Source organism: Lytechinus variegatus, chromosome 1 (assembly GCF_018143015.1).
Source record: "Lytechinus variegatus isolate NC3 chromosome 1, Lvar_3.0, whole genome shotgun sequence".
Lineage (NCBI taxonomy): Eukaryota > Metazoa > Echinodermata > Echinoidea > Temnopleuroida > Toxopneustidae > Lytechinus > Lytechinus variegatus.
In genome coordinates, this window is record NC_054740.1 from 23,109,866 (window position 1) to 23,137,726 (window position 27,861).

General features: G+C 38.7%; 1 protein-coding gene across 1 annotated transcript; it reads left to right on the forward strand.

The window, feature by feature from the left end:
* The first annotated feature begins 348 nt into the window (after positions 1 to 348).
* On the forward strand, positions 349 to 27,861 carry LOC121409499 (PDZ domain-containing protein 8-like). Its single transcript, XM_041601421.1, has 17 exons — positions 349 to 418; positions 5,781 to 5,985; positions 7,187 to 7,378; positions 8,702 to 8,794; positions 9,225 to 9,401; positions 12,851 to 12,931; positions 13,135 to 13,351; positions 14,406 to 14,590; positions 15,499 to 15,581; positions 15,907 to 16,540; positions 16,904 to 17,130; positions 17,466 to 17,708; positions 20,038 to 20,122; positions 21,944 to 22,038; positions 22,971 to 23,277; positions 24,760 to 24,822; positions 26,816 to 27,861. Exons 2-17 carry the CDS (start codon positions 5,839 to 5,841, stop codon positions 27,014 to 27,016), a joined length of 3,030 nt encoding a protein of 1,009 aa, XP_041457355.1. The 5' UTR covers positions 349 to 418; positions 5,781 to 5,838; the 3' UTR covers positions 27,017 to 27,861.

A 27,861-nucleotide genomic window follows, 5' to 3' on the forward strand; every position in this document is an offset into this window, starting at 1 on the left:
TTCGGATTAACAACATCGAGGTATAGGCAATTTACGTGTTTCGGAATTATGAACCTTCGGAATAAAGAACCTTCGGAATTACGAAGTGTAACCATTATATTTATTCATTTATTAATTTAGATATTTTTTCTTATTTATTTTTTTTTCATTTATTTATAGATTTTTTGTCTCGCGTATTCGTAACGACATATTGATTTGAACAATGTCAATATTCAAGGATTCGCCCCTTGCGCTTGAATTGTTATTAATCTGCAAAAAAAATCGCAACAATTAACGCAACCGCAAATCATTCAGAGTTAGAAATAGCCAGAGTCTGGTTGCCGAGACTAAGTTGAGAAAACAGTGGAAAAAAAAGGAGGGGGTATCAATCACGGGACCAATCATCTATCTCTCTTCTTTTAAAAGGAAATATATTAATGTAAGTATATCTAGAATTTATGTAAATGTAAGCATTATGTGGATAGCAATCTATAGGCCATATCGTGTTATAAGCCACTTAGGACCTCTTCGAACACCTACCAATATTTGCAGGCCGATTCAATGAAATGACGGCTTCAATGATTTTCAAAAGAAATCTTTTGTTCTCGATGCGAAACTTCCCCCACAGACGAACCGAAATAGTGACCTTGCTACAACACGTATTTTCCCATTGATACAATAATTTCTGAGTAGGACGTTATTTCATTCGACAATCCCCGACCCTCTCCTCGATAAGATAAATCAATAAATATAATGATAATAATTTGACTCTTAGTTGTCGTTCTATATTTGGTCTCCTTCCAAGCCACTATTGAGTACAACTTTATGGAGCCCTCTGCAAAGACTTGTACACAGTAGTGGCTTGGAAGGAGACCAAATATAGAATGAACGATAGTATAAAAAATAGTATTAAGTCTATCACAAAACTAACAGAATAGATGCTATTATTAACTATTATTTCTTATGAATGCTGTCTATTCTTGGTCTCCTTCGAGGCCACTATTGTGAATAAATCTATGAAGTATTTCCTATAGACTTTTACACAATAGTGGCCTGGAAGGAGACCAAGTATAGAGAGCTCATGTTTCCAAAATGTAAATGTTCAAGCTATACTTGGTCTCCTTCGAGGCCACTACTGTGAATAAATCTACGGTGTATTTTCCATAAACTTGTACATAATAGTGGCCTGGAAGGAGACCAAGTAAAGACAGATTTGTGTTCATCAAATATTTTGATATAAAGCATTCTTTTAAAAAGATTAATTTGTTTTATTGTGTTTTATGTTTATTGTTCAAGAAATGTATTAACTGTCTGAAAGTGGCAGAGTGGTCTTGAAGAGGAGGGAAATGAGGGGTAGATGGAATATACAGGTTAATTACCCTAATTTCCAATTTTCTCCGTATTAACAGTGGACAGTTCGAGCTGTCCACAATTAATAGTAATCAAAATAATGAAAATTAATGAAACATGGGTACTCGACATTTCAAACAGTCATTTTGCCCAAATTGAAAGCTTTGATAGTTGCCGTACGGGGGAGTTATCAAAGTATTTGATTCCACAACGTTGAAAGTATATAACATGTAACTTCAATTCTATTTTTAACATACTTAATGTACTTAATAAAGCAAAACATAATAGATCTAACGTTATCGTCCTCATTTGTTTTATAGATCTATGGAAGTTCACTATGTTCGCTATTATAATTAGGCCGCTATTCTCAATTGCTTTGTCACAGCAAGCTCGCAAATTTATTTGCATTGGTCTTCCCTGATATATGAACATTATTATTCTGACTAAATAAACTCAAGGATTTTGATTTAAGGCCGGCCCCGAATTAGGCCCAATATACGAAATACGCAAATGACGACTGGGTTGCTTTGTTATTGTAATTGTACGGACGTACGAAATAAAGCCTATCGTAGTGGCGCTGGCCCATGCAGCTCAACAACCCGTCTTCTCAAATTGATAAACGCTTGCCGTTTACTGCATGCGTGCAGTCCAATTGGCAGAATCTGTAGCTATAGGGCGTGCGCTAACTTTTCGCCAATCACGATCGAGTACCGTCGAGTGGCGCCTCCCATGTAGTGACCTATTTGTAATGTCATTGGCCGAAAGAAGGCATGCGCAAGATATTGGTACATGGCGTAAGTACTCAAGAATTTATAGTCCAGTCAACCAAACATGTATATTTCAATTCTCTGCGCACGTCGCCGTGGATGTATGTACTTTTGGCCAATGAGATTGCAGATATCACTACATGGGAGGCGCCACACTCGGCAGTGCAACGTGCATGTATACGTGCATATTGGCGAAAAGTTTTGCTCATGCCCGAGTCTCCGCCTTCAGTTTTTATTACATTGTCCGTGACTTTGCAGCACAGCGCTAGCGAGCGTTAAGCATGTAATTTTTCTCGATCGAGACGGGCTGCAGCTGGTGAGGTGCATGGGCCATGTAGGCTTTATTTAGTCCGCAGTTTTGAAGTGCAATCCTCTAGCACTGCATGATATTTGGAAAATAAAATGAAGTTATAAAAAGTAATCAAATCAACCAAGTTGTCACCTGCGTATTTCGACAGATTGGGCCTACTCATTACCCTTGAGTTTATTGGCCTACTCATTATACCCTTGAGTTTATTTAGTTAAAATAATTATTAAAGAAAAAAGGTAAAACAATGAAGTAGATCTGACGATAACCTAAATCTATCAAATGAGGAAGGTCCACTTTAGTCCTCCTCTTCAATTAAGACCACTCTGCCACTTAATTTCAGACGGTTATTCCTGCATCCTTAAAAATATTCAGATGATTGTCTGTTCGAACCAAAAGTCTATAAGAAAAATACGTCAAGAGTTTAATATGGCTTCGAATGAGACTATTTTCAAAGCTGATTCACTTTTAAAAGTATATTACATCAAAGCCACATGTGTTGCTTAGTAACGAAATAAACCACAGAATTTGACATAGATGCGCTAATTTCATCACGGCACGGATTTTTAGACTCCGCCTCCGCGGCCCATTCTTCCAATCGATACGCTTATGATCACCAATGCGCAGGCACGGATTTCCAGACTCCGCCTCCCATGCAGGGTAAATTAGCTGCGAGATGACACCGAGTACCGTGTGCACTCACGATCACGTTTATAGCAAAAATTGTGAGCGTGTGCACACGAAATAATGCACTCCCCTGTATTAGCAGTGGATAGTGCGAACAGTCCACATAAATGTGGACTGTTCGCACTGTCCACTGCTAATACAGGGGAATTAAGGTAATTAACCTGTATATTCCATCTACCCCTCATTTCCCTCCTCTTCAAGACCACTCTGCCACTTTCAGACAGTTACCTATTCCTGAAAATAAAAATAAACACAATTATACAACTTATCTTTTTTTAAAAGAACGCTTTAATATAAAAAATATTTGATGAAATACAATATAAATCTGTCTTTATTTGGTCTCCTTCGAGGCCACTATCGTGTACAAGTCTATGGAAGATACACCGTTAAACTATACACAGTAGTGGCCTCGAAGGAGACCAAGAATAGCTTGAATAATAAGATTTTAGAAATATCGGCTCACTATACTTGGTCTCCTTCCAGGCCACTATTGTGTAGAAGTCTATGGAAAATACACCATAGTTTTATACACAGTAGTGGCCTCGAAGGAGACCAAGTATAGCTTGAACAATATTTTTTTAAAGAAATTTCAGCTCACTATACTTGGTCTCCTTCCAGGCCACTATTGTGTACAAGTCTATGGAAAATATACCATAGGTTTATACATAGTAGTGGCCTCGAAGGATACCAAGTATAGCTTGAACAATAACTTTTTGGAAATATCGGCTCACTATACTTGGTCTCCTTCCAGGCCACTATTGTGTAGAAGTCTATGGAAAATACACCATAGGTTTATACACAGTAGTGGCCTCGAAGGAGACCAAATAGATTGAGCCCATAGTAGATTACATCCAAGCCACCTGTTGGAAAACGAAATAAACCACAGAATTTGAAAGAAATTGATGCGCGTGGTATATTTCACCCCCAAAGTCACAGATTTCCAAACTCCGCCTCCGGCTCCGCCTCCGGCCAATCGTCATCAAATGCATCGGGTGATCACTAGTAGTGTGTACCGTATTTGTGTACGACTTGTGTCTGCGCATGACAGTTGCACACGAATTGGGCAGAGCTCGAGCAGATGCGACGCGACGACGTACAATGTAAGCGCACGATATCCCTGGATGGACGGCTAGTTTGCTGAAAAAAAGACTTTCAATTTCGAAAGGTAGGACATGATTTGAATACCAAAAGTGTCCGGGGGAAAGAGTCCACTAGTGGCTTCGATCACGAGAATGCCAATCTATATAATGAGATGAGTTTTTGATGTAGGTTTAAGATGGTTAAATTACAATCTTCGTGGAATTTGTCATCGAACAAACTCTGCGACTGTGTGAATGGCTGTGCCCATACGTTGAAACTCATGTTAGTGGTGGTGGCTGTACTGACTCACTGTTTCGATGAACAAGGTTATGACTATAATTTGTACGGTTCCGATTATCAAGTCAGCGCACGCTAAACCTAACCTTAAAGTTAGCTCTGGGTGGGCCGGGGCATGTAAGGACAGTGATTTTCCGTTTAATGAAATTGCTTTTTCCGTTTCAGAAAATAAATTCCGTTGCAGCGTCATGAGCGTGCAACAACAACAGTACAGTAGACTAGATCTAACCCAGGGAGCAGGGGGCAGGGGCCTGTATCTCAACACCTGGACAAGTTAGTCATATGTTTATCCACCAACCACAGAGTTAGTTCCAATCTTACTTAAACTGTTTCGCAAAAGGCTTCCTAACTGGAATACCGATGCCGATATGGTCGGTAAATAAAAGAGCAGAGGAGACGTAGCCTAAGGCCTTAGTGATAGCATAATTTTCAAAAAGAAAAATTATAACAAAATTGCAAATATTGTGATCAATTGGGAATTACATCTCTTAAAAATAATAGCACAGGTAAACTATGCATCATACATACCTAGACCATGAAGACTCACTGGAGCATTCAATTGCTGAGAAAATGGAATCATGAATAATTTATTTTATGACTATAAAATCATGTGGACGTTGAGATGGGTACCCCTGGGATGTCCAATTTTAATAGTTTACAAAAGTAAACCATAACAGTTTTCTTTGTAAAATGATAACTATACGGTATTATGCGATTCCAAACATCGAAATATAGTTTAACAATTTCTTTTTTAAATCTTTGATACCAAAACTTACGATTTGACAAATTCTATGCATGAATTAGAGATAGAATTTATCCAAATGTTAAAAGGGGTCTGAAAACGACAAATAAGAGTCCTGTTATGGATGGCCTGACGTGGTAGAATCTTTATCGATTGAATTATTTTACTATTTCAAAATGAATGGTTTTGTGGCGTTTTACCAATAGTTTTTATAGTTTATTTGTATTACAATGATTATTAAATGCATTTCCAATTTGTTTTGGGATGTAATTTCAACTTCTATGATTGATTACATAAGATTATAATTTTCAAATTTCTAGGCAATTTTGCATGTCATAGTCTACCCACGTGATGTCACTTCGTCATTAAGAAAGAAGTTGTGACAGGTTCGGAGGTGTCATAAATATTTAGTGAGGTTGTTGTACCTGAACTTGGTAAAGAGGGCTTCATGAGCTCTGTTTAGAATATTGGCCATATAGAGCTCAGTAATTATAAGAATTTATTTATCATTATGCATCCAATGTATGTAGGTTGACTGGTAGTGGTAAATTTGTTTTGTATTCTACTTCAGGATTTGAGGAATTAATACTAGATTAGATGCCGTGAGCCAAGAAGAGCACCTCACCAACATGTTTTTCATCATCATCTTGTCTGTATTCTTTGGTGGGGTGTTGATGCTGGCCATACAGGCTCTGTGGCTCTACTGGTACATCAAACGCCAACCAAAGGAGGATGTGCCAAGGAAGCACCTCTACGACAGGGTCAAGCAAGTAGGGGTAAGTGGCATTGAATTTCACCCAGGTGGGTGTTTCATAAAGCTGTTCATAAGTAGTTAAGAGTGACTTTAAGAACGACTGGTGATCCTTTCTTGTGCCCCAAGTAATTACCAATGAACATTTAATGATATCCTTTACCACAGGAAAGGATCCCCAGTCGTTCTCAAAGTCACTCATCACTTACGAACTGCTTTATGAAAAGGCCCCCAGGTGAAGAAGAAAGGTGAATAGTTACCTGGTGGGTGTTTCATGAAGCTGTTCGTAAGATACAAATGACTTTACGCACGACTGGTGATCCTTTCTTGTGCTATGTGATATCCCTATGTAATTGATTTATGGCCTAAGAACATGTTCCAGTCGTGCGTAAAGTTGTGCGTAACATTACGAACAGCTTTATGAAAAACCATCCTGATGTGCTAACACTATAAAAAGGCTTCTGATGCTATTAGAAGCTGTGATTATATAATATCCAAAATCTGCTGGAAGAATCTTTTGACATAATAGGTGCTATATTTATGTAGTAGGGGAGACCGGGGTTAGTTGGAACATGGGGTAAGTTGAAACATTGTACTTTTCTTAAATGCCTGTAAAATAAATTTATGCAATACTTCCCTCAATTTATTACAATAATGATTCAGCACTGTTGTATTATTAATAGCAATAAATTGAGGGCAGTATTGCATCGATTTATTTTACAGGCTTTAAAGAAAATTACAATGTTTCAACTTACCCCATGTTCCAACTAACCCCGGTCTCCCCTACAGTCATGTACACTACAGGATTGTTTGACCCTATACGCCCCTCGCAGACATGCACAAGCCTCCAGGGACCGACTGGGTCTTGCTTATAAAAATCGCATGGAAACTGAACTTAAGGCTTACACCGGAACTGCTTCCAAATATTGGAAGTGGATACCTCTGTCTCTCGGGCAATCACCATCTGTCTCATTTAAAAAAAAATTTTCCAATCCAGCTTTTAGGATTGCAAGGTTTCATTTTTGTAATGGTAGCATTTTCCTTTTCATGCTGTAAGTATATTGGGCCTTTCTTGGAAAAGCACAATACTGGTGCGTAAATTTTAAATAATTATAAATAAAATGATAATAATATTTGCTTTGTTCTTCATGTCCTTAATATCCTTGTATCTTGCATGATATTTCAAATTATACTTAAGAGTTTTATTAATGAATGATTTGTTTTAGGAGTTGAAGGACCCCTCCTCGATCCTGTTCAAGAAGGAGAGTTGCAATGCAGCCAATGCCCTGATTTCATTCCTCTTCAACGAGCTCAAAGATACTCTACCCGTTCGTAGGTGGATTATAAAGAAGATGAACGTCGAGTTTGAGGAACTTCTTAATGCCAAGACTGCTGGGAAAATACTGGAACAGATCACAGTAAGTTAAAGGGGAAGTTCAACCCGAAAAAAAAAAGTTTGTTGTAAAATTATCAGAAAGAATATCAAATATTGGTAAAGGTTTGAGTTATATCCATCAAAGATTGAGAAAGTTATCAGAATTTGAAGTTTTTGATTTATGACGTCAAATACGAGCAATTGCCTCATATTTTATTTAATATGAAATGTATACATATTTCAATTTTTGAATGGTTTATGATGATTGAACAAATATTTTCTTTCAGGAGCAGGTCTGAAGTGATATGTCTGTTGATATATTTGATGTACAATAAAAAATAACATTTACCAAGTTTTGTGAAAATAGCATTTCATTAATGTTTTTACAACACAATATGGGAAGCAACTTGCATGACATCACAAATCAAATTGAAATTCAAATAAGTTATTTTATATCTTTGATGGATTCTCTTCAAACCCTCAATGTTTTATTTTTTCTGCTATTTATGCAATAAACTTTTTGTTATGATGAACTTTCCCTTTAAGGCATTAGCTTTTCTGTCGTGTATATTTCAATCATCTGTCCTGTTTCAGAAAGCATAGTGATTAGTCATACAATGGGGGCATCATGTGGTCTAGTGGTTTTGACTCATCTTTCAGTCCGAGGGATGCGAGTTCAATTCCTAGCCATGGTGTGTTTTCCTTCAGCAAGAAATTTACCCACATTGGGCTGCACTCACCCTGGTGAGGTGAAGGGGTACCCATTCCACAAATGCTTGAGCACCTAGGTAGCCGAGCTAAAAGCTAGGGTAATACTAATAGCAGGGGCCGCTGGGAGACCTGGAATTGAAGTGGCTACCCCGGGTGAATTTAATGTTTTGATTATTATTATCATACGATTTATTTGTTTGCTTAATTACATATCATGATCGATGTAATTACCTGTAAAGTCAGCTCAAATCAAATTTAAATGTAAAAGTTTAAAGGGGGGAAGGTGACTCCCGAAGAGTAAAGAGTGACTTACAGTCATGCTTAAATGCACATCAGCACATAATTTGTAAAAAAAACGTGTACTCTTATTGATCAATACGCAGTAGCGCACATCCCGTGCACATGATCTGCCCAATGTGGTGATGTCTTTTACACCACACGCAACTAGGAATTGAAATGCGACACTAATTCACACATAAATCTTTGTGAAATAACCCCCCCCCCCCCTAGATTACATGGATTTATGTTTCTAGGAGTGATATGAAGAGGAAGTCTTCAATCTCCACTACTCAGATAGCACATTTTGACTGAGCCATTGTAGAAAAGAAATGCATTGCATTGGTGTATGATTAGTTTACCCCATTTGTTTTTACAGGTAAGGGACTATTGCCTTGGGCCCACTTTTCCTACATTGACCGGTGTGACGTTGATGAAATTTTCTACTGCAGAGGGGACCGATATGCCCGAGGTAATAATTGTTTGCATAGAACGTAATAAACAGACATTCGAAAGCTGTATAAAGTAACATTGTCCAGGATCCTGTAACACAATGGCTAGTGATTAATTATATGCTTGATTTTCATGATTAATTGTACATTGTAAATCAGTGCAATCAGTCGTAAAAAAAAATATTCTACGACCGTTGGTAAGTGTTGTGTTGGGGCCCCCAGGATTCAAAATCAAAATCATTACTGATTCAGCTGCTAATCTGATCATAATTGCAAAACTCTATTTCAGAGGGAAATTGCCAGTGTTGTAATGGGGGCTCGGGGCTATTTCACCCCTGAAATGCTCAAACAGAGCCCTGGAAAATCTCCAATCATTGCATTGAGGAAATACTTAAGTAGCTATAGTATTCAAATTAAGATCACATTTTTCTCTTTCTCCATTTTCCACAGACCGTTGATGTAGCTGTTGACATAGACTATGGTGGTGGCTTTCGCGTTTCTGTTGATGTGGACTTGGTATTTGGAACATCAGCTTACGTCTCGGTGATAGTCACCAAACTGAAAGGAAGGGCCAGACTTGAGTTTACACGAAACCCATATAGTCACTGGTCATTCTCATTCTATGAGGTTAGTTTAACAGCATAAAAGGGAAGAGATGAACTAGTTCCCTGATGTATGTTATAGGGTTCTTTTCTTTGACTTATTATTACGGATGAAGACCATACAATGTGCTTATCTTGAAAAACAAATTAACATTTTGAAAAAGCCCTGCCAAAAGCAGGCCCTTTAAATGTCTGTCTGGCTCAAGTACATTTTATGATGAGCTCAGAACAGTGAGCACGATCAATCTGTATTTGCATGATTGCCCCTGAAAATCACACAAAGCCTATCCTTGGCTCAATAAAAAATTAAAAAGTATTTTCAAAACCCATTCCTTGTTGAATAGATCCATTTTAATTAACTCAAGAATTAAAGAACTATAGGTATTATTAGTTTCACACTCTGAATGTGAATTTTTGAGTCACGGTATACAAGCCCAAGGGACAATGACATTGCACATTGAAATCTCAAACTGCATACAATTTGTTGATAATGAGTCTTTAGTTTACACGTACACACACCACATGATGACCATAAATAATGTACTTTTCCATCCGTGGCCATCAAGATATGGACAGTATACATTTCCACAGGGTACGGAAAACTTTCTGCCAGAAGGAAATTATTTTCTTTTTGCAAATATATGCAAAGTTGCTATTGAATGAACTTAAGCTCAAGTCTGTCGCAGAGATGCCAAGTAAAAAGAAACTTTAAGTGTGAAGTCCCTGTCACATCGTTCCGTGCAAGCCTTGTGGGTAACTATTTTTGCTACCCGCAGATCACCCCGCTTTGGTAGTATCTTGCATGTATCTCACACGCATGTTTCCCGCAGAAGCGCTTACAAGTCTGAGTTGCCGCAGAAAAGATTTGAACATGCTCAAAATGTTTTACGGGCGAGTTGCGGGTGATTGCCCGCAACTCACCCGTAGAACACCGGTAGGAAGCCCGTATCCGCCGAAGTCACTCGTAATGAACCCGCATGAAGAACGGTCAAGGTATATTAAGTCCTTCAGAGGGGTACATTCAATTAGTTGTTATTCTGGTTTCGGATAAAGAAGGCATCTAAAGAATGGCTGATGGGGCTCAAATCAAGAAACAGTTTGGTATCATGCACGTACAGGTGATTTAAAAAATCATAATTTTCAATTGGTAACAAAGTATAACAATGCCAATGAATACGTAACATGCACTGTTGAAGTAGATGATGTTCTTAAATACAAATGACAAACAACTTTAGTGACCATTCCAACAATCATAAGATTATTTTCAATGAAAGTTGAACATAACAATTACAGTGCATATTTGAGTTTATGTCATATGGTCTCATAAGACAGAAGAGCTAAAAATAATTGCAACTCTTTTTTGATATCTTTAAAAATCTAAATAACCCATCACCTATGTTTGTCTGGTAAAAAATCCTTAACATCAATCAAGACATAATGTGATGAAAAAAATCACATTGCTAGATTAATGATTTATCAATTAAGATGAAATTTTTCGTATCTTAGTCTCTCGGGCTCGACAAACACTTCTTCAGTTTCATTCGCCCGCCTTTCCTGAGGCATTGGCGATGGAATATTACACGGTACCCTCATGATCGCACTTTACGATGGGATTTGGTGATTCTGAAGATATAGCTGCCTGTTCGTCAAGGGCAAACAATGCCCTGGACACTACCTTGGCTGTCGATGTGTTCTTGGACAACAGTCTTTTGGCGGAAAGCGGAGTCTCGGTCTTTTGTGCGCTCTTACTTGGTGCCGTCATTACAGCAGCTGACCTAGGGCTAGGACCACGGAAGAAAGAGAACATCTATGGCTGCTGGTACAATTGCTGGTTGCATGCTGTCGTGTAGTCCTGGTTCTGGCTCCGCTATGAGCTGGTGCCGCTGTGCTGGCATTGCCAGGGTTCTTGCTGGTACTGCTCAGACTCGTTACGTGTTGTTTGAAAGGCTGCAGACTGTTGCTGTTGCCTTCTCTGCCTAGCGGATTTCCACCACTTGAATTCTTGTTCAACTGTAAGCTGGTGGTACTCATCCCATTCATCTACGTTGATGTCTTTCACTATGGATTTAAAGTATTCTAAGTATGATGCCCTCTTGTTTTTTGGCTCCAAGATCTGTCTTTGCAAATGAAGGACCTGAGTCTGGGCAGTGGATTACTGGCAGGTCACCTCCAACAGACTGGGAGAGTCATCCCTCTTCCTTTTTTATGTTCTTAGTTGTAATTACTTCTCAAAATAAAAACATACCCACAATTCGGCGCAGTGGAGTAGTGAGCCGAACAATTTCATCGGGCTCGATATGGCATTTTCGCGTAAAATTAATATGAAGTTGTGAGCGAGCAAAACGATCGAGCAAAAATTTCAACATTTTTATTGCAAAAATCCAAGTTTGTTATAGAGTTTTAGATTTTATCATAATATTCAGAAAATAATGTCATACAGTATTTCACTTCTAGCCCTTTCGTTTTCTTTTCTTTTCTTTCCTTTTCTCTTTTTCTTTCTTGGTTGTACTATTTCTAAAAAGGATCTAAATAAAGCAACATGGAAATATATGTATATATATATATTTTTTGTAGGAACAAGTAAATGTCCCTGTAAATCTATGAATTACCAGTTCTGTCAAACACTTTTGCCTTGTCGGCCCACATGCCCTGTCTTTCTCGCAATGGCCACTCCACGAGGTCATCCTTGAATGCCTTATCGCTGATTCTGTTCGACAGTCTTGCTTTTCAACATTTTTCTGATTCATCTTCGTCGGAATTTATAATTTCGTTGTTCTCTGCGGCCTCCCATTCGTTTACCTATAGGAAGGTATCGATTCGACTGGCTATTGTATCACGAGGCATGTTTACTCAAGGGAATTAATTGAGAAATGTTTATTTTTCCCAATGTTAGCACCTTGCATGCATTTTACACGCAAGTTTAGTTGGCAGTAGATAACATGCAGGGCACGCATGTCGCCCGCAACTTGCACTGAAGCTTGCACATGCCTCGCATGCAGATCACACGCAATGCCCGCAAGTCGACAGTAAATTGCACGCGTCCCGCACGCAGAACTTGTGAAAATTCTTGTTTGCTGGGTAGATGAACAACTGAGGCGGGGGATGTGGAAGATGGGTGTAGGGAGCTTCTTTAATTTTCAGCTCTAAATGGTACAATCTTGTGCATACTTTAGTGATCATATTTTGCTTTTTTGCTAGATGGCTCATGGGAAGGTTGTAGGCTTGTTCGTGGTCTAGCAAATAATGCTACTCTGTTGGTTTTCCTGATGCATAAGATCATGACACCGCCCCTAAATGCACGAGTCTCAAGCAGGATGGGTTAGACTTGGTAGCTCTGCTGTTGCAAGGAATACTTAGTTTGATAAGTCTATTATAAATCTTGCAATTGATCGCAAGTCAAGCATAAAACCAAACTTTGTTAACTACACAGTTGATAGGTATAATCTTAATTCATTTTGTTTTCTTCTGCTACAGGAACCAGAGTTGGAATTTGACATTGAGACTCATTTTGAAGGTCGTACAGTGCATCAACTTGGATCCCTCATCTTAAATCAGGTAATCAGGATACCATTGTGGTCTTTCATAAAACTTTTGTAAGCTGTGTACAGAAAAAGTGATTATTAGGTCTCTGCCGAACTTCGTACAGGCGAGACAAAACTTACTGTCTGCTTTACTTTAACTTCAGATGGTTGGAAGTTTAAGAAAGAAAAAAATCTTGACTTACTATTGATTCTGTTCTGTCTCTCTCCAAATTTCAGCTTCGTAAAACAATGCGCAAGAAACACACCCTACCCGCCTACAAGATTCGCAGCAAACCGTTCTTTCCAAAGCCTGTTCCACCTTCCGACAACGACTTCAGGGTCCACGATTCAAAGATCACGATTGGGCGTATGCAGGTCACCGTCATAGAATGCAGTCGTCTCCCTATAAGTAAAGAAACAACAAACTCTGAGCTGTACATTACTCTATGTCTTGGTAAGATTACATTTCAACATACACCTACATTGTAGAGGTGTTTCACAAAGTGTGGTGTAGGGGGTGTTGCAAGAAAATATTTGCAATTGATTGCAAATGTCAGATGCAACTTTGCTAAATCAATTATTACTTGTTGATGCAAGAAGCAGATTTTCCATCTATTGTACATTTGCAGACCTAAAACAGACTTGCGATCAATTGCAACACCCCATTGAAGCCGTTCTTAATGCCCTATTGTGTGTAACATACCACCGCATTGGTCAGATCATGCTCAGGTTATGGCTAAGAAACCATTCATGTGTATGTTTGTCTTTGAGCATGACTTTGATTTATTCCTAATAACTCTTTGTGAAAGTTTAGTGTTTTGAATGAGGTTTGTAATCACTTTCATAGAAACACATGTTGATGAAGGCACCTTGATGAAGTTGATGATGTTCCCGCAGCATTATTGAAATTCAGTAAAAGAAAAAAACAATAATAATAATATAGGTATGTTTACCCAGGGTGGCCACTTCAGTTTCAAAAACTGTTTTACCAGCGGGCCCTGCTATTATTATTACCCCGGCTTTAGCTGAGCTGCCTGGGCGCTCAAGCATTCAAGGAATTTCTTCCTACCGGGTACCCATTCACCTCACCTGGGTTGAGTGCAGCACAATGTGGATGACTTTCTTGCTGAAGGAAATTACATGTACGCCATGGCTGGGATTCGAACCCACGACCCTCTGTTCCAAAGTCAGAAGACTAATCCACTGGGCCACAACGCTCCACAAAATGACTGGGACACAGCTCCAACTTCTTTGTAAAAAATTTCCCTGTGCATGCTATATCTGTGCCACTTCCTTGCTAAGTTTTATGTTGCATTGGTGGTGTACCCCCTTAGTTTATGTAATGGGGGTATTAGTGCATGATATTGAGTAAACTATGATCGACCAAATTTATCAGAATAAATACGAAGGAGTGATGTCTAAATATGGAAACAACTTGCACAAATGTATCATGAAATACACCAATTGATCACAATACCCATCCTGTACCATTGTTTTTCCTCTCCTAGATGACCACGCGTGGACACACGAAGACATAGAACAACGTTTCCATGGTGATTCGTTAGAGATCGAAATCCCTAAAGGAAACGTCAAGAACGTCGGAGTAACGTTCAGCAGGGGAATATACAACAAGGAGGTCATTGTGGCAACTATTAGCCCCGATTCCACGGTCGCCCAGACCCAACTGAGAAAGGTTAGTTTGGTAAATGAACTGGGTGGCATTCATAAAGTTACGAGGACTTTATGCACAACTGGAAATTGACTTTAAAAGCTAAGTAAGCAGCTGCATGGGAATGTACATGTATAATTTAGCACAAAAATGGTCACCAGAGCCTGAGGTAACTTACTGACAGCTTTGTACAAATAGTGAATAGGCATGAGTGCGATAGTGCAAGATTTTGCATAAATAAAGGTGAGAGAGAGAGATCTATTCAACGAGGGATAGCCTTATGTGACTTTGGATGAAATTAATTTTGTTTTCACTATTTTAGAACTTGATGAATCTTCAACTTTCTGTGGGTCTGGCGGCAATAATGTCTCTTTAGTTTGGTTCAATATTATAAGCTCATATCCCTTTAACATTTTACATGAAATTAATGATAGTCATGATGATGGTATGCAACATTTATGCAACATAAAGGCTGTTCCAAGCCTTCAGCCTTTAGCTGGCCTTCTTGCAATACAGTATGCCTGGCAATTGAGTTTGAAAAATTTTGCTGGAATGCTTCCCAGGGAGTGAGGGAAGGTTATATATTTGTGTGTAGGCAAGGCTTAATCTGTTGACCTGTAAAGAATTGTATAAAAGCGCTTGGAGACATTCGTATGTAAAAGGGCAAATTTTATCATTAATCATCTACTTTTTTCAACTCTTTATGGAACATTCCATCAGTATAATGGCTTTAAATATGCATCATTAGAAATATATGTCCTCAATTTCAATGAGCTATTTTGTGCAGTGTATTTGTGTATTTTTTTCTGAACTCTGAATTTTATTGGAGAAAACAAGGATTTTGCTCTCCGACAATCTCAGACAATAGATAAGATAAATTATATTAACTCATTGATTTATCTCTTTGTGGTATTGTTTCTTCTGTCTGTCAGGGAGATGTCGTAGTAAGCATTGACGGAATAAAAGTCACATCTGCACGTCAAGCAGCAAAGGTCGTCAAACAAGCAAAGGAAAAGTATGTTACTTGTGTAGTGATTCAACTACAACTTTAGTGAATTGAATTATTACAATTAATTTTGTCTCCCTGTTTAAATTGCTAGAGAAGAATGGTGATCAATTCTAAATTTTAAACAATGATTTTGATTGGTTTACAGTGGGAATGTTAGCAATATACACATGCAACAGTGATCTTGGTTGGCCATTGCAACATTTTTTATTAATCACTGCTTTCTCTATTACAGTGCCTTACAACGTTTGTGTCTTTGTTGGTGAGTGCTGTAGGTTGTGTAAAGCTCTATATTGTTGTCCTATTAAAATGTTTGAGATCCCTTGTAATCCAGGTTTGTCATCAAAGTTCAGAGGCCGATGAACCAGATGGAGAACCTACCAGCCTCATCAGCAGCTTACGATCAACCCGACCTACGATCAGTTCAAGACACTACAGCAGACAATGACTACGAGGACTTCATCAACGTCAACATCATGAACGAACTTGGCATAAAGGATGACGACGAAGCTGATACATCGCAGCCAAGTTCTACTGCCCAACGGCTCCAAGTCCCGAGTCTGGATTCCCCCGTCGTGCAGCGCAAGAACAAGCAACCGACGACAGCGGATGGTAGGCGCCTATCGTCCTGTCTGGATTATGAGACCGTCAAGCAGTTGTCCACGCAGCTAGACAATGAAGACAGGCTACGGAACTTGAAGAGAGTCATTAAGGAGACCATTCACCCTACACCCAAGGTCGAGAGACCAAAGGAGGACCCTACATCAGCCATACCGATAATGAAATCAGAAGCCGTTAAGATACCTGATATAGACCTTGATGCAATCAGTGTGTCCAGTCTAACCTCTCAGATGGAGGATGTGGATTCAGGTTCTGTTGGCCCTTCTGTGTCCATTGCTCCATCAGGATCTGAAGCTGCTCCTCCAATGGATGACATGCAGGAAACATGTCTTGTGGCTGCAGAAGCTGTAAGTTCACTAACCAAATTTAGGGGAAAATTATGCAACGCATCCATTTGTCTAGTAGATGTTTAGGGTACAAAAAGTTTTGACTATCAAATTCATTATCTACATTTAAAGGAAAAAGTAGCTCAAGCTAAGGCTGGGTAATATAGTGTGCCACAAAATGAAACTGGGTCCCAATGAAAATGGTACAGAACTGGTTTGTGCAACCATACCGACTTGGTATTGATTGAAATTACTTAGATGATTGGATCTGCATTAATAGGTTCCCAAGTCCATTACAACCAACAAGTCATTGAATCAATAGAAGAAAGAATTACTTAGATGACCCACTGATCAATGTCAATGATCATATTCTCTCTCTTTCAGAATCCTGAATGGGACGAGACTTTCACCTTCCAGGTGGGTGAGAATGATAACTTCCTGAATGCGTGTATTTGGAATCGTCTTGGCATGGCTGTTGGGGAGCGCGACATGTTGATAGGTTACACCAGTGTGTGTCTCATGGACGTTGCGCTTCAGTGTGTCAGCACTCTATCAGGGGAACACCTGGAACTGTTCAAGCTGCAGCCGCCAGAACAGAGAGGAGGCGCAACGTGAGTACTTTGTAGTCTTAGTGGTCCAGGGGGGAGCGAATCTGGAATCATCTAGGTATGACCGTTAGGAGGGGGACATTTTGACTACAGTAGTGTGAGTCTATAAATGGATTTTACACTTCAGTGTGTCCGCACTCTTTCAGGGGGACATCTAGAACTACTGTTCAAGCCAGAACAGTCACTCAAATAGTAGAAGTAGTAGTACTATTTATATTATTAATATCACTATTATTATTTCATCATCATTATTATTTTGATATTCTTCTTTTCTTCTTCTGATTATCATTATTATTAGCATTATTTTTCTTTGAAATGGTTTTATTCTTCTATTGTAGGAGAATCACTTCCCAGATGCATCTCTTCACCCACCCAGGGTTCGACAGCACCCTCAGCTACGGAGACATCTCCCTCTTCTTCCATCATTCTCCGTTCGAGGATCCCCCAAAACCCACCAAAGAGGGCGGTGTTGAGCGTCCAGATTTCTCTCCGTACGACACCAAGGGTAAGCCCAAGGTCAGTGTGGAGGAGAAAGGCAAGCCGGTCGGGGTTAAGAAGATCACAAGACCAGAAGATTTGAGGTAAGGCATTCAATTAGAATGTTGCAGATGGGCTTGGATAATTCAAATCTTTGGGATGTGCATTTAATGGAAAAGCTTTAACTGCAGTTCAATATCTATAATACAGGCTTGAGGTTAAAAAGTTATGTGCAATATATCCTAGGCACTGGGCTCGGTATCTCTTTCTGTCATTGTCTCTATTTCTCTCTCCACCATTTCTCTTTGCTTTTCTCTCTCCCTTCTCTCTCTCCCTTTTTATCTCTCTTCCTCCCCTTCGCTCTCTCATTCACTTAATTTTTTATCTTTTCTTTTCTATTCATATTATGTAGATGTATAATACATATGGCATTTGGCACAACAAATATTTACTCATCTTTTCATTTGAATTACATCTTGGGACATGCCACATTCAGTTTATGAATGGTCAAGTCTGTTATTGCATGTCAGGTACATGTATTTAGATTTAGAACATATGGGAAATTCATGTATGAAGTGTTAAATTCAAAATGAAATACAAGATAAAGCCAGTTTGTCACGCATGAACTTTTGGGCTCGAGTGGGAGGGTTGCATAAAAAAATTTCATCATGATTTTTATGAGAATTTCTTGAAAATATTCAGCTAATTTGAAATTTAAACCTGCCCCAAAAGTTATTGAAATGCATTGATTTTAAACAGCTCACTTGCTTTGTTCATTCTTATTTTTTTTTTCCAAAATGTAACACAAAAATATTTCCTCATTATGCCACGAATATCAAGTTGTGCAATGGAAATGAAATTATTTTAGCATATAAAAGACACTAACTCAGTGGAACTACATTTTCTAATCATGCAACTGAAGCAACTCTTTTTTTAACCAGATTTTGAAATGGAAGAGATTACTACATGTACATTGTGAAATATAATGTGCTGAAATTTAGAAAGAAATGTGTATTTTATTTTAACATTTTTATTTTCTCGGTTAGAATTTCTTTGACTTCTGAGGGTATCGCATGTATACTGTTTCGCAATGCTATGAGAAAATACATTCTTGAATTTCATTGACATTTATGAATGTGCCTTTCATGATTGGTAGATACCTGGCAGCATGTATTTGACGAATCGTACATGTAGACTCATAAAGTGACATGCTGAGTAGACCTATGATTGATATGCATCAGCATTCCCTGCAATACTTATTGCATATATATTTGCATTCTCCATTGAATGTCTTCATATTAGATGCACTGATATCATTTTTTGTCTTCTTTTCTCCCTTTTTATTTCCATTTTCTCATGGATATTATTCTTCTCCTGCCTTGCCTTAACTCCCATCGACACCATTCCATACGCCGCTCCTGCCTCTCCTATCATTCTCTTCCACCCCTTGATATTCTTCCGTATCTTGTTTTCTCCTCCCAACTAACCCTTCGCTCTCTTACCTCCTCCATCTTTCTCATCCCTCCCTCACCATCCATCTTGCTCCAGATACAGCTCCACCTTTTCTATCTATCTCTCCCCCTCTTCTTCTGTGCTTCTTTCTGGCTTCATCCCCCCCCCCCTCCCCTTTCGATTTATTTCTTATCTGTCCCATTACTTACTTTCCCCTCAAATTTATTCTCTCTCTTATTATCATTCTTTCTCCTTTACCATCACTTCCCCTGTAATTTATCACCCCTCTCTTTCCCTTCCCCACTCTCTCTCCCTCTATTTCTGTGTATGTCTCTCTTTCATCATTCTTTCTCCCTGTGCTATATCACTCTCCTTTCAATTTATTTATGACACCTCTTTCTCTCCCTTTCCACCCCAATTTCTCTTTTGCTTTATCTCTCTTCCTCCCTTTCTCTCTCCCTCCTGTTGTCATTCTTTCTCCCTTTGCCGTACCAACCCCTTTCAATTGATTTCTAAATCTTCTTTCTTACTCTTCCCATTTCCCTATCTCTCTTCCTCTATTTATGTTTATGACTCTCTCTTTCTCCTATCCTTTTCCTCATTCATTCTTTGCCATCCCCTCCCCCTTTGATTTATTTTTATAACCCATCCCTCTTTCCCTTCCCCTCTCCAATTTCTCTTTCTTTCTTTCTTTCTTTCTTTCTTTCTTTCTTTCCTTTCTTTCCTTCCTTCCTTCCTTTTTATCTTTCTTTCTGTCTGTGTGTCTCTCTCTTTCTGTGTGTGTGTGTGTGTGTGTGTGTCTTTTCCTTTTGTCCTCACTGTCTTCCTCTCTATCCTCCTTCCACCCCACCCCCTCTCTTTATGTTTTCACCCCACTCTTCGTTCTCTCTCTTACTCTCCCTTCATTCATCCGCAATTCGGATACGATCACAATGCCCTTCCTCCCTTCAAAACAACTTTTCCCCAATGCCATACTTCTAGTCTCCATGGCCCAGTTGGGCAGCCTCATAAATTGGTAGGCACACAGTTCTCCTCGCCCACACGATGTGACTTTTGTGGCAAAAAGGTAAGCTACTTCTGTGATGATTAAAAAAAACTCTGCATTGTGATGTGTATTTTCTTTCCTTTTTCACAAAATAGAATATAGACAGTGAGCAAGTTTCTACTATTACATGTATGTAATTTTTCTCCTTGTTTTCATGCAAATTACTTCATTTAGTAGAATTGGAGAAATTTCTTGCATTTTGAGATTGCATTTTTCATGTGTGTAGCCTTTTGAGCATTAGGAATCCTCTTCTAAAACATTTTGTAAGCATATAGACATAAGAAGCTCTCCATCATTGAATATCTTCAAATCAAAATTAAGAACAATAGTTAAAAAAAATGCTATGTAGAATAATGGACCTACATGTACTACTCTGACAGAGAAGTATATCCATGGTAGAATTAAGTAAAAAGAGCTCTTATATATTCATATAAAAGCTGTGCTGTTGTTATTCATTAGTAAAATGTTAATTTTGTTCATAAACAAATTTCTATCATTATATTCTTTTGCTAATTTAGTATTTTTTTAAGAAAAATAGAGTATGGCTGGTCACATTAAAAAGTGAAGTAAAGTCATACTTAAGATGGAAATTCACCCAGACAAAAAGTTGGTTTGTTAGATTAAAGGGAAAATTCTACTGGACAATAAGTTGGTTTCTTAGATTAAAGGGAAAATTCACCAGGACAATAAGTTGGTTTGTTAGATCAAAGGAGAAATTCACCCAGACAATAAGTTGGTTTGTTAGATCAAAGGGGAAATTCACCCGGACAATAAGTTGGTTTGTTAGATCAAAGGGAAATTCACCCGGACAATAAGTTGGTTTGTTAGATCAAAGGGGAAATTCACCCGGACAATAAGTTGGTTTGTTAGATCAAAGGGGAAATTCACCCGGACAATAAGTTGGGTTTGATGGATTAAAGGAGAAATTCACCCGGACAATAAGCTGGGTTTGATGGATTAAAGAAGAAATTCACCGGACAATAAGTTGGTTTGTTAGATCAAAGGGGAAATTCACCCGGACAATAAGTTGGTTTGTTAGATTAAAGGAGAATTTCATCTGACAATAAGTTGGTTTGTTAGATCAAAGGAAAAATTCACCCGGACAATAAGTTGGTTTGTTAGATCAAAGGGGAAATTCACCCGGACAACAAGTTGGTTTGTTAGATCAAAGGGGAAATTCACCCGGACTATAAGTTGGTTTGTTAGATTAAAGGAAAATTCACCAGGACAATAAGTTGGTTTGTGAGATTAAAGGGGAAATTCATCTGACAATAAGTTGGTTTGTTGGATTTGTTTGAGGAGTTGCTACATATGGTCTGTGATGTCATAAAATGATAACTTTTGAAAAATTCTATACTTCCTTATTCTTTGATAGACTTTGATCAAACCTCACCAATATTGTTCTCTGAATTTTCTACTCTTATTAGAACTAATAATGATAATAATGATAATTATACTAACGGTATACATGTATTTACCCAGGGTAGCCACTTCAGTTCCAAAAACTGTACTCCCAGCAGGCCCTGCTATTATTATTACCCGGCTAAGCTAGGCTACCTATTCAGGTGCACACAGCTTTTTTGAGGAATTACTTCCTGTCGGTACCCATTTGCCTCACCTGGGTCGAGTGCAGCACACTGTGGATGAATTCCTTGCTGATGGAAATTACGCCATGGCTGGGATTTGAACCCACGACCCTCTGTTTCAAACTAACTTATCATCAGGGTAAAGTTCCCCTTTTAAACTCTTTGTGAGAGACAGCCAACCAGAATACGTGCATGTGTGACCTATTACAAGCATGTTTGCAATGCATTGTGGGTATGTTACTCTCGTATGATTTAGGTATGGACAAAGTATGCCCTGCAGTGCCTTGTTTGTAAACTGATATGCCACAAGAAATGTTCAGAGAAAACGCAGGCCAGCATCCCGTGTGATAGGTAAGACAATGCCACCGCTGCGAGATGTTTGTTCTTTTGATTATTGTTGATGATTTTAATACCAATATGCTGAAACCATTCCAACAAAAAGTTTAGTTGAAAATAATGGAGAAAAATCTGTCATGCGTAACACTAAAGCTTAATTAGCATTGGATAATGATAATTAATAAATTTACGTTTAATCGATCATTACTCTATAATCGGTTGTTTATGATTTATTAAAATTAGGTATTTAAAACTTTGCTTAGCTTAAAATAGGAAAATATTGATGAAAAAATCCCCTGGCTTAAATAGGATGCTTCACAGCTCAGCTACGTTTTGATTGTGTTCAGATGTGGCAAGACAGATTACACCTCTTTTGCTTAATATAAAAGCGATGTTAAGTCTGAAGCCCTGATGCAATAAACTGCTGTGTACATGAGGGGAATACATAATAGATCAAAAATAAGATATATATGGGCATCTTTGATCTTCATCTTGTGCACTTTGTTGACACAAGATTCTGTATTTATCCCTTAGCCTGTGTTCATGAATTCTGTAATCTGATTGGTCAATCTGAGAGAAAATTCAATATTTATATCATTTACTCTTTATATTTCTTGACCATTACCTGTTCTCAAGGAAAAATATTAATAATATTCCGCATTTCTATAGTGCTTAACACATTGGAACAATGTCTCTAAAGCGCTTTACAGATAGATATATTATTACCCCGATCATTGGATTCTTGCATGCCTGCATACAATGTATGCACCTTCTTCACTTTCTTGGGAGCATTCCAACAAGAGTTCCAAGACTCAGTTGCTAGGCATACTACATAGGCTTTCACATCCTTTCGGAATACAAGAATGTATACATTCTAGTTTCATATTCTAGGAACAAGAAGGGTGTGGCTATCAAAGCTCAACTGTATACCTATTTTGTGTTGCTAGGAACCGGGCTGCTCGCCGTACTGACCAATCCTCCCCCACCAGAGAACTCAGCCAGACGCGGCAGCTGGAGGCCGCCGCCCAGTCTCTGGCGGGCGCGGCCGGCCGCAGGGGCACACCCCACCCGTCCCCCAGTCCGTCCCCTGCCCCCTCGCCCCATGAATCCGAAGAAGAGGACGAGGAGGAGGAGGATGTCGAGGCGATGGTGAGGAGACTGAGCAAGCTCAAGAGGCGTCTGAGGCAGTTGAACGCTGCGGAAGGAAACAGAGTGGATGATACTGATGCGATGGTCATGACGGCGGTCAGAGAGGTTTGCACTGCACTAATTTGCATTTTTGTTCCAAAATTAATTATTACATGTATGTAGCTGTCACTGTTTTCAAGCAATCTGCTGATAATGACAATCCTCCTGCAAATTGTAAATGGTGGATTTTCTTTGTTGGTAGTAGATCATATTTGTTTAGAATGACGTTAAATATTTTGTACGATTCATACCAAGATCAAATACCGATATATCATGTTTGTTATACAAATATTATGAATGCAGAAGAAAAAAAATAAATCAAATAAAATAAAATATTCATATAATTGAGTTAGGTCCTGGTGACCTTATAACCGTTAATAATGGATTTGGTATATTGCACTATTTAATTTGACCATAACTGAGTACGTTTTGTAACTTTATCTTTGAATATGTCAACCATATACCTGACATTATTCTGAGGTAATATAAGCAGCAATTTGAATCATTGTATTAAGCAGTATATAAATGTTTGGATATTGTTATTGTCCTTATATACATTCTGCTCGTTATGCCTCCATTGACATGTAGGGCAGTATTGTTTAAAAGCAGTAATTAGTAATTATTGCATAATTCCAATCCAAGTATTAAAGGTCAAGTCCACCCCAGAAAAAAATTGATTTGAATAAATAGAGAAAATCAAACAATAATTCTAAAAACTTCATCAAAATCCGATTAAAAATAAGAAAGTTATGACATTTTAAAGAGCCCCTTATTTTTCACGAAACAGTTCTATGCTCAACTCAGTGATATGCAAATGAGAGAGTTGATGTCACTCACTCACTTTTTCTTTTGTTTTTATTGTTTGAATTAAACAATATTTCATTTTTTACAGTTATGACAATTAAAGACCATCTTGTTTGACCACAAACTGTTGAAGCAATAGATTTCCACATGATCAGGGAGGAATAAAACTTTTTCCGCATGACAATTAGGAGAAAATTCAAATATTTCATATGATTTAATACAAAAGAAATAGTGAGTGGGTGATGTCATCGTCCCTCATTTGCTTACTAACTAGGGTTTGTATATAACTGTTTTATGAAATTTAGACAAAACTTTAAAATGTCATAACTTTCTTCTTTCAGATCTGATTTTGATGAAATTTTCAGTGTTATTCTCGTTTGAATTTTCTATTTCTAATCAAATCATCTTTTTGTTGGGGTGGACTTGTCCTGTAAAGGCTTTTTAAAATTCCACTCTTTCACTACAACTATAATAACACTTCCCCCCCCCCTTAAATCTGTGAAAACTTGTTTACGTTCAATACATGTGGACAGTTGATATGAGACATGTATCGGTATGTAATTTTTAAAATTGTTTTCCAAGGTTTATTTTGATATGTTGAAAGACATTGGAAGATAAAACTTTGTACCTAAGCATTCATGGACCAATAGAATTATCCAGTATCATCTAGCCGCAAATAAATGTTCAGTCATGCTTTATTTTGATAATTAACATCTTATACGTACCGTTTTTCTTTATTTTTAGATGGGTCGTGAGCTATTCATTGATTCTCCAGTCAATGAGAGGAAAGAAAAACTAGAGGCAATGGTACGTTTGTTTTTATAACTCAACTCACGCTTGTTACAGAATAAAATTGGATTTATGTGCCACCAAACAATCAAGTGCAAGTTCCTAATACATGTATTTCTTTGGTTGAAAGTCTAGTTGCGTTTGATTGCAACTATTTCTGCAGGGAGAACCGGGTTATCATAATTGTAATAATGTTATTTAGAAAATTAAATGGGAACAGGGATAATATGGACCTCCACAAGTGTGAGTTATAGGAAAAGTAAAAGGTTCGGGCGGGTGTTTCATAAAGCTGTTTGTAAGTTATTAGCAACTTTACGCACGACTGGTGAGCGCTTCTTAAGGACCACATCAACACCGATGAAAATATGTGTATGCTGTTAATACCACAGGAAAGGATCACCAGTCATCGCTCATAAAGTCGATCGTCGCTTGTAAGTTACGGACAGCTCTATGAAACACTCACCTGATATAGCAACACATTTTTAAGTACATGCAGGAGGATAGTAGTGAGCATATGAATGTTTCTTATACTTGCACCCAAATTTGAGATTATCAGTTTGAGACATCACAAAATTTAAGGCCACTTTGAACATAACATAACATCAGCTACATTGTATTGAGGAGAAAGCTGTTAGCCTTCCAAAATAATGTGTCACATCAGGGGGGTGGCTGTTGATATAGGCCCGTATTCTGAAGTCAGGTTTAAAGGCCTGGTCACACCGCTCGAGCGTTGTTGGAGCGGTCGTGGAGCGGTAGGGAGAGAGGGTCGAATTTCGACAACACTCGTCACCGCTCACAAAATTGGGGAAAACATCAAAAACATGGGCATTGCCTTAGCGGTGCACTGCTGAAGCCAGCGTAGCTTTAGCGTTGGTTTAACGGTGGCGAGCGGTCGCGAGCGTTGGTTTAGCGGTGACTCGAGCGTTGATAGAACAGAGTTCTGCGCATGCGGGCGTCGGCTCGAGGGGGTTTAACACTATGATCATGATGACAAAGAGAGTGTACTATTTATGCAGCTACTCATTGTACTCGCCACAATTACTCTGGTAGACAAAAGTACATCCCTTCATTGCTATTATTTAACAATGAATGGATGAATGCACCATTCAAAAACGCTTACAACCGCTCCACCAAAGTTTGTGAACCGTTTAATCACCGGCCGGGCAATGCTGGCGAACGAGCTGTTGTCCAGCGTTCAAGATTTCTGCGTTGGCCTAGCTGACCCAAGCGTTCACTTTGACTGGGTGTTGTTAGAGCGGTAGTCAACTTTGCTGGAGCGGAAAATTGCCCGCTCCTCACCACTCGCAATATTTTGAGCAGCTCAAAACTTTCGGAGCGGTAGGAGGGACCATCAGCGGTGGCCGAGCGTATTCGGCGTTGCCTTAACGGAGGCCAACTTTGGTTAAACGGTGGTGAACGGTAGCGAGCGGTGATGAGTTTTTCTCTCCACGACCGCTCCAACAACGGTGTGACCAGGCCTTAGACCATGGTCTAACTCTGTGCTAAAATTATGGGTAGCCAAAAGTGTCAAAATTTTTATTGAGTTGTATGTTTTTTTTTGTTAACTTTACTCTTTTCTGATTCATCAATGGTAAAGACAATCATCTATTTATACTTCCTACAATTATGAATGATTTGAGAGCCAAATTTGCTGAAATATGATATCTCTACTATTAGTGATTTATGTTACAATTGGCTATCCATACTTGAACCATAACTATGAACCTGAGTTTAAATTAAACCCAACTTCAGAATATAGGCTATAAAGTCTGACTAAACTTCAAGCTTTCATAAACTTGTGCTAATGTTCGCAGAATTTCACTGATTTTCATTGATTGATATGTCGTAGTGCGCATCTCTTATCTACTAAACCAAGGTGAAGATGCATCATGAATACAATACGCAATGTGTGAATTAGTGCAATTATTAGTCAGCCTTCAATCTTTGTAGAACTCAACTCTGATGTTGCCCATTACATCTCCTCTGTTGTTCTATCCATGACCCTCTACAGATTGAGAAGCTCCAGACAGAGATCGACGAGGAGGCGGACCGCCAGCTCCAGCTCGCCAAGGAAGTCCAGATGTCCAGGCGCCGCAAGCAGAAGCAGGCGCTGGAGGGTGCCCTCGCTCAGAGCGAGGAGCGCATGCAGACGCTGGCCAACCTCATGCTGCACTACTGCGCCGGCATCCAGCATTGCAACGAGACGCTGTGAAATGCTGTGGCTGCCCCTGTTCATCCTGTATTCAGCAGCTCAAGACCTTGCAGTGAGTGTCATTGGTACGTCCATTGCTTAGTAACGAGAATGGAGTCTGCAAAACCCCCACAATCTACTGTAATGAAGCTCGCACAAAATCATGAATCGGCTGATATGCTAGGTTGTGAATATTTCTGCATAAACTGGAGGCTCTTCTCAACATTGCATGACAGAGCTTAGCAGCTACACTCATTTTTTTTTTCAATTCAGTGGGATGTGAGGCTCTTCCCCCCCCCCCCCAGAAAAAAAAGGACAAGAGACACCTTTTTTTTTGTTCAGGCATACATTCCTTCATCACTGCAATGGAAACTTGAGGTTTGAATATAACCTTTGAACATACATCTAGGTACACACATTTCTTTCTCTTAATTGCTGTAGTATGAAGGTACCATTCCCTACAACTCCCTAGTCATCCATGCTTTGGGTCCTGTGCCATGAAGACTTATTAATAACAAATGCATAAGTTCTGCAGCAGGTTACCATCAGCCAATTAGGTTGAAGGATTTCAGTAGCTTTTAACTGTTACTTCAAATTTGTTGTTATAACAAGTTGGATGAAACAGGCCCCTAAACACTAACAATGCGCTTACTTGCAAGGATCCAACAAGTCCATGAAAAGAAGGAAAAGGATATGTGTTTTACCACTTTTCATGTATGTCAGGAAATGTATTCTGTTCTCTATAATCATGCTTATGCCATGCATAGAAAAAAAAAACAGCTATACATGTAGCTTTGGCAAGTCTGGTTTGTTGTTAAGCTCAGTCGGAGTAGGTGAAGAGTGAAAAGTATTTCTAAATTTTGTCT

Coding starts and splice junctions, on each gene's coding strand:
- LOC121409499 (XM_041601421.1), top strand. CDS start 5,839: ATGTTTTTCATCATCATCTTGTCTGTATTCTTTGGTGGGGTGTTGATG. Junction 5,986..7,186: donor ACAGGGTCAAGCAAGTAGGG/GTAAGTGGCATT, acceptor GATTTGTTTTAG/GAGTTGAAGGACCCCTCCTC. Junction 13,352..14,405: donor GTACATTACTCTATGTCTTG/GTAAGATTACAT, acceptor TTCCTCTCCTAG/ATGACCACGCGTGGACACAC.